The sequence below is a fragment of the Pecten maximus genome, chromosome 13 (assembly GCF_902652985.1).
Source record: "Pecten maximus chromosome 13, xPecMax1.1, whole genome shotgun sequence".
Taxonomy (NCBI): domain Eukaryota; kingdom Metazoa; phylum Mollusca; class Bivalvia; order Pectinida; family Pectinidae; genus Pecten; species Pecten maximus.
In genome coordinates, this window is record NC_047027.1 from 24,776,852 (window position 1) to 24,795,190 (window position 18,339).

The 18,339-nt window shown below is 35.0% G+C and overlaps 1 protein-coding gene across 1 annotated transcript; it reads left to right on the forward strand.

Annotated features, from left to right (window-relative positions):
- Positions 1–385: 385 nt before the first annotated feature.
- LOC117340939 (NADH-ubiquinone oxidoreductase 49 kDa subunit-like) lies at positions 386–15,982 on the forward strand. The gene is given in 14 exon segments (XM_033902730.1): positions 386–514; positions 3,347–3,444; positions 5,961–6,070; positions 7,320–7,412; positions 7,414–7,522; positions 8,066–8,178; positions 9,054–9,128; positions 10,417–10,580; positions 11,757–11,876; positions 12,737–12,866; positions 13,206–13,301; positions 13,978–14,061; positions 14,648–14,705; positions 15,381–15,982. Coding segments are annotated over 14 exon segments (1,377 nt in total). The 5' UTR covers positions 386–425; the 3' UTR covers positions 15,419–15,982.
- Positions 15,983–18,339: the final 2,357 nt, after the last annotated feature.

The following is an 18,339-nucleotide window of genomic DNA, read 5'->3' on the forward strand; positions in this document are numbered from 1 at the left end:
ATATTTAATACATATGTTTAACTTTCGGTTTTAAAACCTATCATTATTAAGACTATTGATATTATTTTTTGACCTTGTTAAACATTTTTCTATAACATGGGAAGCAGTGTATAATTAAGCTGTCGGCATCTTTCAGTGAAATATTCTGATGTATATTTAAAACTTATAGGAAAGGAGGATAAATTGCAAAAAAAAAAAAAAACGAAAAGAAAAAAGCAACATGATAATCTTAACAATACAGAGAAAATGTTCTCTTTTTATCTTCATTTTATTTTCTGTCGATAACATAAAGCCACTACATTTGTTCTGATTACCAGTTTGTAATGCAGATACAAAATTACAATGCTTATGTTACACGACTTATCTCCCTTTAAAGTGTTCAAATCGAACGCACCTTTAGAAGCCATCTCCTTCCGGCGGTCAAAATGGCTGCTTTAGGTTTGTTACGAAATTCGACAGCGGCTTTAATTCGCCGGTCCGTGCAGAGGACCGCACCAGTAACCGTTTCTGTCAGGTGAGAATGTTTCGATGATTTGTTTTCTTTGTAGTTATGCTCTGGTGCATCAAACGGCAACATGCTGAAGGCTGTCTGAATCAGTGTGTCGTTGCCCTTGAACACAAAACTTGAAAACGCTGCCATGTTGGGAAATTCAAAGGATGCAATACTGCAGCTCAAATGCATCATCTACTATCAAATCAAATCATATCAACCCAGAAATATTTGTGTATTAATGAGCCATGTAAAACTTCTGTCTGGTAAGGAATATCCAAGTTGCTTTGATAATGCTGTAAAATATCGGGATATGACATTAGATAATTAATATGAATGAAGGCAAAGCCTTAGAAGAGCGCAGCTACAATGAAACACAGGGACATGCGAATAACAGTCTAAGAACTTGTACTACATTTAAAGATTTTTAGATTATTTTTTTTTTGTCATTATTTTTTTAATTATGCTACATTGCGTCTGCAAAATATGCTACAAAGTATGCCAATAATAGGTCCTAATACATCCCCCATTCCAAAAAAAAAAAAACACACAAAAAACAACAACAACAACATGTAAACACCTTGTAAAATTAACAATGCATTACATCTATACGTATATCGGCTGAAATTCTTATTGTTTGTCCTGATGTGACTAGCATTGTCTTCACTTTGCATTGGCGGATTCCAGATTATCACACATATCATATCCGTGATGACATGTGCACTGCATATAATGACATCATTATTCTACTGCCACATTGCATATGCTACTAACAACGTAAAAGTGCCGACGATACAAGATTGGCATGATATATATAACAGGAAAGCGAATATAGTGCGCCTCCACAGGGGATCGAACCCGTGACCCTTACTTACTGGCCTGCCGCTCTACCGACTGAGCTAAAGGAAAAATCCCCCATCACCGACACTAGAAGCAAGGCGGCCGTATCACTATGTACACTATTTACAATTAAAATCTGCCCCACTATTCTCACTTTTCAAACGTGTTCGTCTCGAACACACATTAACCCAGGTTGTATCCCCAACGAAGCCTCTCATTTTCTAAAACTTGATCTCGGAGTGGTCAACGGCACCAAATATAACAGAAAAGCAAGTAGTCTCCACCAGGATCGAACACGCGACCCCTGGTTTACTAGTCAGCCGCTTTGCAGACGAGCAAAAGGGCTAGAAGGCAACCGTATCACTATATAAACTATTTGCGATTAAACTTGCGACGTATATTATCTTTTGTTTTATGCATGTTTTGGGTTTTGGTTCTGCTTTTGTTTTGTTTTTGAAGCACGGACATATATTTGTATGTATATCTAAATCACCCACTTAGACTATTATTTGAAATATATTATAAACATCGATGTTTTTAATTTGAAGTGAATGAGTATTGAACAAGTTGTGAAAAACAGGTTTCGTTTTCCACACATAGAAACAAATTACAAAGTCTGTTTTCTCCTGGAAATTTTGGTATACGTAACGTACGCTGTACAATGATAACTTGTGCTATATATTTTTCATTATGCCTTGTTAATCACAATATCTAGTAATTTAAGGCCATGGTGTAAAGAGGTCGGCACAGTAAGATTTTTTTTTATTATGAAGTTTTGATAAAATTCTATAATAAAAAATGCAAAAACTACTGCAGTTAATGCAATCTATACCCACTTAGAAAATACAGAAGATATTGAATTGTTTCCCTTAAATTATCACATATTTCAAAGACATCTGGAAGACGAAAAACTCTTAAAATATATGGGCTTAGAAAGGGCGGGAATCATTGGCGAAATCTTTGACGTTGAATTCTTATGACGTCACGCTTGACGACAACAGCACCATTCTGAATGGGATGTTCAACTCAGTAATATTTCAGGGTTTTCGGTTGTAACCTTGAAATTTGTGCTTACAATGCTGTTATCTAATGATAATACAATTAAAAACTGTTCTATATAATGCACATGTGCAGCAAAATAACCTCTTAGTCCACTCTCGCATCCAATTTGATCAGTACCGAAACTGGGAGGGTTCAGATTTAGGTAACTAACAAAATATCTCAAGCCAATCAAATTCGCAAAATACATTTACCTCGTCAGTCAAAAGAAAAATAGAAATGGTAACTTTTAAATGAATCATGCCTTTGTCATGGGTTGTGTGGATATTTCGAGAATTAAGTAATTTGAACTAACTTTCAGTTATTTGTTTCGACGAGAGAGAAACCAGTCAGATCTCGTCGTGTAGGGAATGAGATTTCAAACATGGCTGCCTCTACTGGAGGCGCGCGACTTTTCCCGCGGGACACGATTTCAATGTTGAAGGGGTATAGATTTGATTGGAAATATAGCTTATACACATGTTGTCTTAATTTATAAAGAGAGCTTCGCTCTCGCGCCCTTCGGGCGCGATGAGCTGCACTCTTATAAACTGTACATGTTAACAGAGATATATATGTATCTGATGTTACTATAGTGTCCTATCTCAAAAATACTTATCCCCAGTTTCTCTGGCCTTAACGCCATGTTGGTGTAGGGCCAGAGTGCACTACTATGAAAATGTGGAATTTTTCCGACCCCGTTTATAAATTTGATGTCGCTAAAATTTTGGTGCGTAAACAATAACATCGGGTGTGACATAACACATATAATATGGATACATGATCATGATATATTTATTTACCCCAGAACACCCATTTAGTCCCATCTAGGTATTGTATTCCGTCCGTATACACCCTAGCCACCTTGCGATACACAGCTTAATACTTAATGATATAAGAAGAATTTGGTTTTGATGAATTGAAACTTTTGTTAAGTAATTATAACAACTGTATTATTGTTTTATATGTATATTCTAGAAATGCCTGGCAGCCAGGGAGTACGATGTTAGATGAGTTCAAGTCCCCTGTAGGCTTCTATACTGGGACTGACCAAAACTGGGTGGCTCCCGACTTCTGTAAGTACATGTTTTAACGATTTATATTACAGACAAATTCATGTATAACACAACATTCCTTTCTTGAAATTCTGATACAAGATCTTTCAGGTGATCAATCAATAGCATAATTTTAAACAATAATTTCAGAAGTTGAATCAGAAATCTGAAATCTGAATGATCAAAACATGTGAAATAGACAACGTGTATGTCTTTTAAAATGTAAAACACAAGTTTTTCTCTCCAGGTACACTGAAAATACATTGACAAATATTTAATTCTACATACATGGTTGACGACAAGCATGCAATGTGTCCTCAATATCATGCCAGGTATATCAGGGGTTGACATTAACTTTTTTCTGCACTTGTCCCTTCGGACAAGTGATCAGATAAATTCACTTGTCCGAATGAAATAATCACTTGTCCTACATGTGTTTCTACTTTCCATCTGTTATGTGTAAACAGCGAGATGATTTATTATAAAGTAGAGGTAAGCACTGCAAGCCATAATTTCGACTCATAATAATTACTAACAACAATAAAACAGCAAGAAAGTATTATTACAAGTTATTTAAGTTTTACTAAACCATCCTTTTTTTACCTAAAAGCAGATGAATGAAGTACTTTAAAATAATTAACTTTCATGAAGAACTGTTGGACTAAATTATAAACAAACTTACTACTGTGAAAACATTAAAACATGTCACCGTGTTCTAGGGCACGGCAGTCTGCTTCATCTGTAGCCTCCTTAATTTTATCCAATGACGCCTCGGTTTTTCTTTGATCTTTTGTTGGCGATATATTACATACTATGTGATATTTCAAATATCACATATGTGATATCTGAAATATCACATGGCATTTCTGATTGGTCCATGCCTCAGTCTTGAGGCGGGGCCAATTTCAAATGTAGGCGTGACAAATGATCGAACAAAGACAGGAAATACATTTCAAACAAAATTTAATGAAATACGAGTGCCGTTTAGAAATTTTCCGTCTTCTTTCTTCACCTTGTATGCACGTACAGCCCTGCTGCGATGTACCGCTCTGTCCTTAATGAGTTGTTCATCAAAACCTGACCAAATAGAATATAAAACCCTGTTCATATTTTAGTAAGTAGAATATATTTTAACAGATCAGTGAAAAAAACCGTATACATTACAAGATACATATTATAAAATTTCAGTCATTTAAAAAAAAATGGCTATACAGATTACGTCAAATGTAACAATATACTTTCGTTGCACAAAAATCCTATCATAAACAAAATAGTGATGAAAATGATAACAGGACGCGTGGCTAAAAATACTGATTAACTGATTCATCGATGTATTTAAATAATTTCACAGATTTTGAAAGGATTTTGTGACATTGTGAACGTCGAAATTTACGAAAAATATTTCATTTCACAATTTGTTCAAACGATATGATTTTAGACTTAAGTTACCTGCTTGGTAAAGGGAAGAAGCTTAAGCGCAGGTCCTCTTTCCGGAGCGGTTTGTGTAATTTCCCTCGAATCCTGCAGCCTTTCACATGTTTTTCACATTACCATTCAGTTTATTTACACCAATTGGTTGAGTTAATTCCTTGGTATCAAATATTCCAATGTCAGTAGCTACCGTGTCACTATCTTCCAGTTCATACTCATACTTGTCTACGGCCTGTGATAATGTTATATCGTCGAGGTCAGTGAACACATCGACATCAGTGATCAGTACCTGATCCGTCATGGTTGACAGTCTCACTAGAAATGAATTGGCTACTGTGACAGAAAACAAAACGTGTCAGAAATTGGCGGGAAACATATCACAGTGACAGGTTCTGATCAATTTTATAGCTCCACCCCTAGGCACATGGGTGACAAAACCTCGGCTGTCATTGGATAAAACAGATACAAAATGGGTACTTGTGACGTATCGCATATATCACACTCGTGCTACGCACTCGTGTGATATATCCGATACATCACTCGTACCCATTATGTATCTATTACATATCAAAACTGATTCATTTTAATTACGATTCCAGCAGACGGTATTTGTCGTAGTATCAATGCTCTCACATGTACAGCATTCGCATGCGTTTCAAACATACTAGTGATACCGATTACATGTTTTCGAGAGCCCTCGGAAGTCTACCATCATTTCTATGTAGTTCCGAATGAAGCTTTAATAAGCATGATCAACTCACTTCCGTTCGATGGTTAACACAATGTAAAGGAGTTTTTACTCATTTTACAGTGAGTATTGAATCAGTTTTGACTTCAGAATATAACATAAATAAAACACAATGACAGATTTGTTACTTGTCCCGTCGGACAAGTACTTTAATGATTTCACTTGTCCGACATCAATTTCGTCTGGTACCAGACAATCGGACAAGCGTTAATGTCGACCCCTGTATATGCTGTTTTATTTTAAGACATCAAGCAGGCTTATGTCTCAGTTCTCTAGCTTAAGAATGCTTCCAAGATCTAGATATTGAAAGAAATACCATTTGAGATATGTTTATTAAGGTTTTCTTGTGTTTCAACAGCGTCTACAGTGTATTTAGAGAAGGGAATCAAAGGACTGGAGATCAACTTTGGACCTCAACATCCGGCCGCCCATGGAGTGCTACGACTTCTTCTCAGTATGGACGGTGAAGTAAGATATTCATACAGTATTCAACCTAATAAGTGCACCCCACTGGAGAAGAGGATGAGTACACTAATTGAAACATAAAAAGTTCCTTACCTGTTTGATCTGTAGATGTAATCTTTTGTCTTTTAACGAAAGATTCTGGATTGTTTCCGCTTCATAAAGGCATACCATGTACAGTGGTCCCTCTATTTACAACCACTCTCAAGAACGACCCCCCCCCCCCCCCCCCCCCCCCTTTTATACCTTTATATCTTATATGCGAACAAGTTTCTCGTTCACCGACGTTTTTTCCAACAATAAATTATCCCTTCTTAACGACCACCTCACTAACCCGACCAACGACCGCTTAATCATGTCCCAAAAAACGTGAAATGTACTTTGGTACCCCTCGAGCTCTCTTGAATGATCAAGATTCAGGCAACGTTTTTAATACAGAATATATAATCAATAATAAAAGTGTCTAACGTCCGGCTCATTGTATATGTACCTAAAAAAAAAACAGATTATTTTCTTGTGTGTTGTTTTTGAAAGTGCACAGTGCACTTATTAACCAAATCTTTTAAACATCAGTTAATTAAAAAACAAGAAAAGAAATTTCATTCTTCTTGTAATAGCTTCACTGATCAGTTCATTATCAAATACTCTTTTTAGTGATTATCATCATCCAATCTAATTCATATTATCTGATCATCATCCAATCAATGATATTTCAGAATTTTTGTCATTTTGATATTCCATATTGTTTAATTTATCAGCAGACATTGAAACTGACAGAAATTTTCTAAATGGTTTGGGCTGGGGCATTTTTGTCTTATGATCATTTTGGGATGAAAATTGGTGAATTTGGACAGATTTTTTTCAGAAGTACTGTTAACTGTTAATTTTGAGAATTTGACTTAAATATGAAATAGGCTGCAATTCAATTGTAAGTGGGGTCCATTAATGGTCTCCAAAACACCTCAGAAAAAGTCCTGGCAGGTATATAGACCTCTCAGATTAGTTTTTGACTTTCAAACATCACATTTGACATAAGAAGTAAAATTTAAATTTGACATATAAACATTTTGTCTCTTCAGATTGCTGAAAAATAATGCTTTGATTTCTGACATTGTTGAAGGCTCCAGACTGAACTGAGTAATCGAGGGCCATCTATATATTGTATATAGCTATTGTGTACTAGCTGGTATTTCAATAATCCGGCCCTGGATTCCTAAAGCTTTCATAAATTATATTCTGTGTTATCCTGTTGTAGACTGTAGGAAGAGCGGATCCCCATATCGGCCTTCTACACAGAGGTACAGAAAAGCTGATAGAATACAAGACGTACCTCCAGGCACTGCCCTACTTTCGACCGCCTGGATTACGTCTCAATGATGTGTAACGAACAGTGCTATTCACTAGCTGTTGAGAAACTCCTGAACATCGAGATTCCTATACGAGCCAAGTATATACGTAGTAAGTATTAAATTCAAAATTTGATAAGAAACATTTTCTGGAATTAAATTTTTCATAGTGTAGTACAAAAATATTCTAGGTACCCAGATATGTTGTTGGAATTTAGTGTCAGTTTATGTCCCAGCCGGATTTGTCTCTGTCAATGACTGATGATTTTTGTGACAAAATCGTATTCCAAGTGAAACAGAGAACAGCAAATTTCAGGGTATATTTTTTTAATTATCCCAGAAAAGTAACAGAATTTTGTTTGCCCCGTCACATTTTACAGTCAAGTTGTGACATTTAAAATTCTCCTGGGGAATCGAGAAATGATGTATAGTGTATATATTAAGATAAATTGTTGGTTATTGGCACTATTATAAAAAAAACTGCTGACTAATGAAGTGTTGGCACTAAAAGATGAAATGATGATTGATGAATGGTTAGCACTATTTATGATGTGATGAAATGCTAACTGATGAATGGTTGTCTTTATTTATGTTGTGATGAAATACTAATTGATGATGTTTGAGACACTGATTGATGTGATGATTATCATTGCAGCAATGTTTGCTGAAATCACTCGCATCCTCAACCACATTATGGGAGTAGGTACCCACGCACTTGATGTCGGTGCCATGACCCCATTCTTCTGGCTGTTCGAGGAGAGAGAAAAGGTGGGCTTATCAAATAATTACAGATATTTCGTTTAATTATGAAATATTTGGAAACATCAGGAAAATGTTTAATGTTGAGTACAAAGTTGGCTGTATAATTAATGGCTTATGGGAATCCTCGTAAGACCTTTGCAAACATCACTGTATTTTTTCCCAAAATATATTTCATAGTACAGTACATGTATATATAATATGTTATGTGTCTGTGTCTTCCTGCCAAACTCTGTCATTATCGGAGGGGGTGTATAGTTTTGTGTTTTGTCCTTCCGTCCATCCGCTCAACTTCATCTTAAAACAGATATCAGACTTCATATAAATTGGTCAATCTTGAACCCATAGTATACGTACATCAAACAAGCTTGTTCTTTCGTGTTTAGGACAATATCAGCTCTTATCTATTATATAATAGAAGATAAATTCTTTGTCTGCACTATATTTAGAAACTTCTTTTTTAAACAGTTTTCACATATTGGTCAAGTATGTATTAAGGAATGGGGTACCTGGAACATGATCACATTGGCAAGACTTCATGTGGTTATTGATGTACATGCAAGCTGTATATATTTTACGACAATTGCAAAACAAGTTATATTAACTTACATTAATCATGCTTGTTGGCCTGGATTGAAGGGTTTTGGTGGTCTTAGTGAGGGAGAAAACTGGAGAAGCTCAGGAAAACAGGTGGTAATCAAACCCCGGCTACCTAGGTGAGAGGCAAGTGTGCTACCACTGTGCCACCATCTACAACAGCCATGCAATTTATGTCATTTACAGTCCTTTTCATGGCACTTAAGTTTAAACACTGTTTAAAAAAAATCAACCAAACACTAAAATTCCCTGTATTCAGGATACCATCTCGATTGCTCTTGTTTCAGATGATGGAATTCTACGAGAGAGTATCTGGAGCAAGAATGCATGCAGCCTATGTTCGCCCTGGAGGTGTGTCGCAGGTATGTCATGTCTCTGAGTTTGACCCTTGATGTATGATGGTCATTTGACATACTTGTATCTTGTACTAATTTAAGGCCGAATAAAATTAATAACTTGGTTCTTTGGTCAATTTTTCTAAGAAGATACGTGGGAGGGAGCGAATTTTTTTATCATTTTTTTGGTGAAAAAAACAAATGAAGGGAAATATTTATTCATTAAACCATTCCTTATGAATACATTTTCATATATATATACTACTTCAAAATGTGGGTAGCAATGATTTATCATGGTTCTTTGTCTTTGTTTCATTTTAACAAACATGTGCTCTGATTTTATGGTTAAATATTATTTTTTAAACATTTTGCATGATAAAAAACAACAGGTTACATTTCACAAGTAAATTATATAATTCCTCGCTCACAATTTTCTTCATTTGAACAGTTTAACTGATCAAACTATTATTATGTTAGATCCAACCCACCTTACATTTACACTCGCATACAACATGAAGACATATAGAACCGGACAAAAAGGTTTGTTGATGATCCTTTGTTTCCACATTCTTTTCCTGGAGTTTAATGAGGGGATATTTTTTAAACCTGGGAAAAACATATTAGATGAGGGGCTTTTTTTTTAACCTGGAAAAAACATATTAGATGAGGGGATTTTTTTTAAACCTGGAAAAAACATATTAGATGAGTGTCTTTTTTTAAACTTCATAGCAGATAAGGGATGGCCTAAGAACCAAGTTATTGTTGGTTTTTTTGGGCCAAAATCAAGTTTAATTTCAGTATGCTAGCTATCAAAGAGTGATGGCAAGTCATGCAATGTCAATGGATTGATATATCTGACATGATATGTCACACTTTGGGGAAGCTCAAGGGAGGCTTTCATTTACACCCCTGATTCTTTGTAAAATGTTGTATATAATTCAGCTCTATTTCAATGAGAAATTCAATGGATATATAATTGTTGAAAAAAGTACTTATCTGAGTGAAACATCAGTCTTTCTAAATGAGATTTTAAGTTTATTTGAATATTTTTCAGTTTAACCATTACACAACTACTACATATATGTGTGTCTGTATATGTATTATGGTGAAAAAAGAGGAATATGTTAAATTTGATTTATTTTCAAATTTTCTTTTTTTTTTTTTTAAGAACAATAAATAGTAACATCCTTAGAATATTGAAATTCCTTTTCCATTGCATCATTTATCGATCCAAACTATATTTAGAATTTAATTGATGCTATCTGAATAATTTTCATTGTTAAAGATACAGTAACACCCGTTTTAATTTTAACAGGATTTACCTCTCGGACTTTTGGATGATATATATGAATTTGTAGAGAAGTTTAACCAGCGCTTGGACGAGGTGGAGGAATTGCTCACACAGAACAGAATTTGGAAACAAAGAACAATAGATATTGGCATAGTATCCGCACAGGATGCTCTTAACTTTGGCTTCAGGTAAAATATTAAGTTTTTGAAAGGAAGTAAGCAAGTATGACTTCAGGTAAAATATTAAGTTTTTGGAAGGAAGAAAAATAAATATGGCTTACAGGTAAAATATGAAGTTTTTGGAAGGAAGAAAAATAAATATGGTTTAAGGTTAAATATTAAGTTTTAGGTAGGGAGTAAACAAATACAACTTCAGGTAAAATATGAAGTTTTTGGAAGGAAGTAAATAAATATGGCTACAGGTAAACTATCTAGTTGGTTTAAGAAAATAAACAAGCATTGCTACTGATAAACTATTAGTTTTTGGTAGAAAATAAACAAATATGGCTACAGGTAAGGGCTTTTCCAGTAAAACATCTACCCCGCCCCAGGATTCCAGGTTTGGTTAAAGGGTACCGCCCATAGAATTTATTTGATAAATTACATAGAAGTAACAGGAAGGCAATCCAACCATGGATGGAAGTGATTTAATGTGGAGTCCTGTGGTCAGGTAGATATTTTAATGGAATGGCCCTTAACTATTAAGCTGGTGTGAAGATATGAAATTATACTTTTTCAAACCCGTTGAGATCAAACATATGCTTGTGCTTTTTAACATTATTTCAGTTTTCAAATTTCGGTGTATTTTGATGCAAGACAGTATGTAGCTTTGGCATGGAACCAGTGTATATTGTTTTGCTCCGAGGTTATAGTCAAACCAGAATGACCTGTCACGTTGACCTTTTCGTGGAATATTCAAAGTGGGTTGTTCCATTTGTGCATAGGTGTGTTAACAAAACATTTTTATTAGGAATACTACTGTGTCCAGCAGGGTGCTGTTTTGGATCATTCAATCATTACAATTTATATTGACAACACCGGGATTGTATCATTTATTTTCGATGCATTGTTTACACATATTCAAGTAACTATGTGATCAATTGTTCACATGTTAACAGATTTGTCGCTAAATCTAGACCAATATAAATAAACAACTAACAGATATACATGTACATGTTATGATGTATATATACAAAGCACCTATTTCCCCTAAATGACTATAGACTCGATCGTCTGTAATCAGTATGTTAATCAAAGTTCAACACGACATGTCATTCTGGTTAGACTGTATAATACTCCTATTATTTGGTTTTATAACCCTATACCTATATATAATTATGTTGTCTATGTGTACTATTTCTCCAGTGGGGTGATGTTGCGTGGCTCTGGTATTCACTGGGATCTGAGGAAGACACAGCCATATGATGCGTATGACTTGGTCGATTTTGATGTTCCTATTGGTGTGAAAGGAGATTGTTATGACAGGTAAGCTAAGACACTAAGACAGGTAAGCAAAGACACTAAGAGAAGTAAGCTTAGACAAGTAAACTAAGACAGGTAAGCAAAGACATAAGACAGGTAAGCTAGGACACTAAGACAGGTAAGCTAAGACACTAATTAGACAGGAAAGCTAAGACAGATAATTTTATAAGCAAAGACATTAAGACAGGTAAACTAAGACACTAATTACTTATTAGATATGTAAGCTTAGACACTAAGACAGGTAAGCTAAGGCACTAATTAGATAGGTAAGCTAAGACACTATGACAGGTAAGCTAAGACACTAAGACAGGTAAGCTAAGACACTAAGACAGGTAAGCTAAGACACTAAGACAGGTAAGCTAAGACACCAAGACAGGTAAACTAAGACACTAAGACAGGTAAGCTAAGACACTAATTAGACAGGTAAGCTAAGACACTAAGACAGGTAAGTTAAGACACTAAGATAGGTAAGCTAAGGCACCAAGACAGGTAAGCTAAGACACTAAGATAGGTAAGCTAAGACACTTATTAGATAGGTAAGCTAAGACACTAAGACAGTATATTGAAATATTTAGTGTTTCCAGTAGACCCTTGACGTGAGCAATGTCATATAACTCAAACCACAATTTCTCAGAAATCTGAAGGGTCAAAACATTATGTTAAATACCTGTCTTTCTTCTTCAAACCTACATGATTTATTGATATAACAATGTTCATTGGAAAAAAAACACTCATATCCATATGCCAAAGTAATTTTTTAAAACGTTCACAGTATTGCTACAATTTGTCTTATACCTATCTACTTGGTTTGGATCCTCATTTGTTGTGCCATTGAAGTGTATGTGACGTTTTCTATCCTCCAGGTATCTTATCCGAATGGAGGAAATGAGACAGAGTCTGAAAATTATTCTCCAGTGCATGAACCAGATGCCTGAGGGTGAAATCAAGGTTGATGACAACAAGATTGTTCCTCCAAGTAGAGCTGAAATGAAGGTATGCATGTTTTATATTTTTGTAAACGTTCATCCTTTAGACTCATTTTAAACTTTTTAGAAATAAGAGATATATAAAGTTAAAGTGTTTGCCATGATCATAACTCAAGAATCCAGTTTTCATTCCTCCTGCCAAAAAGTCAATTTTCGTCTCTTTTCAATTGTAATTTGTATGACACCTATCTCCCTTCTAAAGTTGCATAACTCCACGTTTCATTTTCTTTACATAAATAAATTTAAATAAACAAGATGTTGATGATATTAATTTCTAAGCTCTTATATTAACCAAAACTAAAAGTTTATATGAAGATATCCTTACTACATTGTGTTATATCTTCAGTCATCTATGGAGGCCCTTATCCATCACTTCAAGTTATACTCCGAGGGAATGCGAGTACCCCCAGGATCTACATACACAGCGATAGAGGCTCCCAAGGTAAGATACCTATGTTGTTTGTACCGGGCCACCGGGCAGCAGATGGCCCTATGGTTTGGGTTGAAATTTTCCTTGCAATAGTGCATTAATTTACAGCTATGCACAGGTTTTGGTGTAAAAGCCCATTCAGTCCCTAGACCAATTTTGTTCAAATTTAGATAGATATTGTGTCACTGAAGAAAAAACACACAGTTTTTCATCAGAAAATGTCCGCTTTCACACCTTATTTTCATTTTTTTTAATTTTTTTTTTATGGTGGAAAGAAGGGAATAGGCTTAATCCCCTATATGGGCCTATGCAAAGAAAATGTAAACAATAGGAGTTGGGCTTATCCCTGAGCTTGGGCTTATCACCAGTAGAATACAGTGATATAAATGCATTTATGCTAGACATTTTCACTTCATTTGCATGAAAATTTTTATGATTTTTGTAGCCTTACCTGTAACTTGATTTTCATGGATTCATTTTAGCTAGCACTGCAATTATGACACACATCTTTAATATAATATGGGTATCTATGAGCTTGCTGCTCCTCACCATTGCCTTCAAGTGTGAAATGTAAATGATGGGTAGTGGTCAAGTGGTATTAGGTAGTAATTGGCAAGCAGTTCTAGTTTGTTTCTAGAAAATAATTTAATTAATGAATATATTAGCTACTGTTGATTCCTTTTACCAGGGCGAGTTTGGAGTGTATTTGGTATCTGACGGTACAAACAAGCCATACCGGTGTAAAATCCGTGCCCCAGGATTCGCACATTTGGTAAGTCTATAAATAGTGTCCTAAGAATTCAGCCATCTTATAATTCAGTCTCTATTGCTATAACAGGGTCGTCCTTATCACATCACCAACAGTATATATACTGCTTATCACAAAACGACACCCTTATGTCAAACCATACACCTAAAAATAATAAAGTCCTCAAATGGTTATTTAAAAGACCCTATTAAAGTAACATTATGTAACAGATACAGAGATTAAACAAGGTATATTTTCTTCGGGTTACAATTAATTAATTATATTTACTTGAAATTGGAATTTTAAAATTTGGGAGAGTATATGCAAAGTAATGTATCTTTTGGTATTGTTTAAAAAATATACAACATTCTATTCTGGTTTTCAATTGATCCAATCTTCCTCATAGATGGTGCATCTTTAAGATACATCACAAAAAATTAAAAATAGTTCTTCAAAATAATGTTGTATTTTTGTTAAAAGATGTTTACAGTATATTGAAACTTAATAATTACGACTCTACATAACTATTGACTTTATACCCAATCTGTATCATTTCATTTTCGGCCTTGATCATTTGTGTTTAACCTTTGACCCTTGATTTGTTCTGCAGGCCGCTTTGGATGTTGTTGGCAAGAGACACATGTTGGCTGATATTGTCGCTATTATTGGTAAGTTGGACTTTTATTGATGTTACAAATAAAACATAATCATTTGTATCTTCATGGATGAACGTTTTCAGTATTTATTCAATATTGGCAAAGCAAGCTATTTGAGTATTTTTAAGAATCAGACACTTTCCTGTAAATAATTACCTTGGCTGTTTATAGAACGTTAAGCAAAAACAAACAAACAAACAAACAATGAGGTTTTAGATAATTTAATATAAATTTGTCTGCTCATACGAAACAAATGTAACGAAGAAGAATGAATGTTTGTAACCTGTATTAAAAATTAGAAACTTTGCATTCGTACATCTTGTCACAGTATAAAGATAGGCCATGTTTAGCTTAGAAATTGATACACATAATTAAGTATGACAGAAACAATGTATTATATTTATATCTCTATGACATTGTATAAATACAGGAATAGTTTTATAGTGAGATGGAGGATTTTTAACCCATATTTAGTTGAAAATATCATTTTAATTTGTTGGGTGTAAGAAAATTATATCATAAATATGATTCTTATTCTACCACAACTTTCATGACCCAAAAGTTTTTCTGAAATAGAGTTCATATACAATTTATAGAATAAGTTTGCAAAAATGATATCATAATGTAAAATATGATATATATTTCTGAGAAATTATTTACTGATTTTTTTAATTTTCTGACAATCAGGTACCATGGACATTGTGTTTGGAGAAGTGGACAGATAAAAATGACCTGACCAGGTTGGAGGATGACCAGTGTGTATGGACATGTGTGTTAACTTGTTAAATATTCACATCTCTACCCTGTGATGGACAGTGGACCAGCCCACATCAAAGGACCCTTGTACACTCCATTATCTCAGAGGGGAGAGAGGGTTGTAGAGACAAGAGCTTGGTACCGCTGTGATAATATATATATGACTGGAGAATCGTTTGTGAAAATCTAAATTATCTGCAGCAACAGAAACAGACAGAATTCTGGAACATCTGTTTTAAATGTAGTCTAAACACTTTCATCAAGATAGGAGAATTGGAATGGCATTAAAGGAATAGACAGCTTTTGGTTTTGGACTGCAGCTACTTGATGAATATTTGTAGAATTTATGTCGCCCTACCAGAATCTAGTACCCCTGTCAAGTGACTTTGCTTTATTTAATTCGGCTCATTGATGGAAGTGTTTTTGAACACTCTCAGATTTTATTGACTGTCGAAGAAATAGTACAATATGATATCACACATTATCATGCGTGTTACAGTATGTTACTGAAAATAAAGAAATGGTTGAATATGCTCGTTTGTTTTTGTTTGTTTTTATTTAAAGTCCTGTTAACAGCCAGGGTCATTTAAGGATGTGCCAGGTTTGTGTGGCTGAGGAAAACCGGAGTACCCCGAGACAACCACCAACCTATGGTCAGTACATGGTAACTGCTGCCCCACATAGGTTTGGAATTCGCAACCTAGAGGTGGAGGGCTACCTTAACCACTCGGCCACTGCGGCCCCGGTTGAATATGCATCTCTTCTGTTATTCTGTAGTTTGAAATTGATAAATTGTAATTGAAATTCGGGGGGGGGGGACCGGGAACAGGGATGGTATAAAAGAAATTATCATTATATTACGTAGATACATGTATGAATAGGAGATATTTCCTCTGTATAAATGAAGTAATATTCTTATTTGTTTGCTATTTCATTATTCTGAACAGCCCTGATTTGAGTTTACCTTATATAGGATATGAAATTGGAGAATTTAAAAAATTATTCAGGTCACCAAAAGAAAGAAAGGAAATTATTTGCAATATCAAAAAGTAAAGTTTCTGCGATGATTGAGGTAGGAAAAAAGTATTTAGAAAGACATTTGTGCTATTGTAAACATTAAAAATAGAACTGGGGTTTCAGAATTAAAGATGAAAATTGATTGTGGAATGTATACAAATGTAGAAAGAGAAGAATCTGTCATTGGTAACCGTAACATATATCCTAATGGCATCGGAATGTATTGTGTAAAAGATGTAAACCAATTATACCTCATGTAGATAAGGTAAGTAACTCTTCATGCTTTAGAGTGACTGATTTGCAGGTGACATGTAGGTATATATTACTACATGTATATCGGTGGCATTGTCTGCACAGAGTTTTCCGTGTGATAACTCGAGTTCCCTTGGGCCAATTTAACTCTTTAACGCAAAACAGATCTTCCAATTTACAACTGCTTGCTTTGGATTGCTTTTCATGTCAAAAGGTCAAGGTCACTGTTACTAAGAATAGAAAAACAAATTCCATGCAATAAACTTCCTGCAGTTTTTAGCGCACCATCATCAGATGATGGGCTATTCAAAACACCCTGCATCCATGGTCCGACGTTCGTCCATCCCTCTGTAAACAATTCTAGTTATCACTAATTCTCAAAAATACTGAAGGGATCTTTCTCAAATTTTATGTAGGTTCCCCTTGGTCCGTAGTTATGCATATTGCATTTTGGGACCAGTCGGAAAACAACATGGCCGACAGGCAGCCATCTTGGATTTTGACAATTGAAGTTTGTTATCGCTAATTGTCATAAAGTACTGAAGTCATCTTTCTCAAATTTCATATGTTGGTTCCCCTTGTTCCAAAGTTGTGCATATTGCATTTTGGGATTGATCAGATAACATGGCCAACAGGCAGTCATCTTGAATTTTGACCATCGAAGTTTGTTATCGCTATTTCTCAGAAAGGACTGAAGGGATCTTTCTAAAAATTAATATGTAGGTACCCCTTGGTTCCTAGTTATGCATATTGCATTTTGGAACCAATCTGAAAACAACATGGCCGACAGACAGCCATTATCGCTTAATCTCAGATTTCATATATAAGCTCCCCTTGTTTGAAAAGTACTGGAGGAATATTTCTCAATTTACACAGATTAGTAAGAGGAAGGGAAAAATAGAGAGAAGATCAATCTAACATGGAACCTATAAAGATCATTCAATGGTGGGCGCCAAGATCTCTCTGGGATCTCTTGTTCCTTAACACAAGTGAGGGATTCGATTGAGTTTTACCGGTCATAAGGTAGAGTAACTGCTGAGTTCAAATCACCAAGATTTTTTTTCGTTATGTTTCTTAATACAGGGGAGTATTTGTACGTCCCCGGTTTCTAACTACCACTAAACTGTCTTGGTCATATTTGAAAGATGTTTTCAAAAAAAGTACATTGAGTATAAAGTATTTAGTAAAGTGTAAAGATAAAAATGTTGAGATCGAAACATTTTACTTGGATAAAATAACCGATTTTCTCTGTATTGCTGAAAGTAAATTGTAATCAAATTTTAGCAGCGTCGACAGGAGACAAACATGGACGATTAGTATTAAATTGCTATTTAATATGTCAGATTTATTGTGTTTCATATGTTCGTATTGGTTTACTACGCCAATGGATCCATTTTCTGTGCCTTGGCTAGCGAAGATGCAATGTACCATGGCGATCTATTTTGGTACTGTGGGATTCAGACAGAACATATTCTGTTCTGGGTATCACAGTCACGTGATATTCCATCTGTATTTTTAGCCCAGGCTATCGCTACACGTGACCTAGGTAGAAAACGACCAGATTTCTTTTGTACCCCCATCAAAATGGAATCTGGACACTGTTTTGATGGCAGATAAAAAA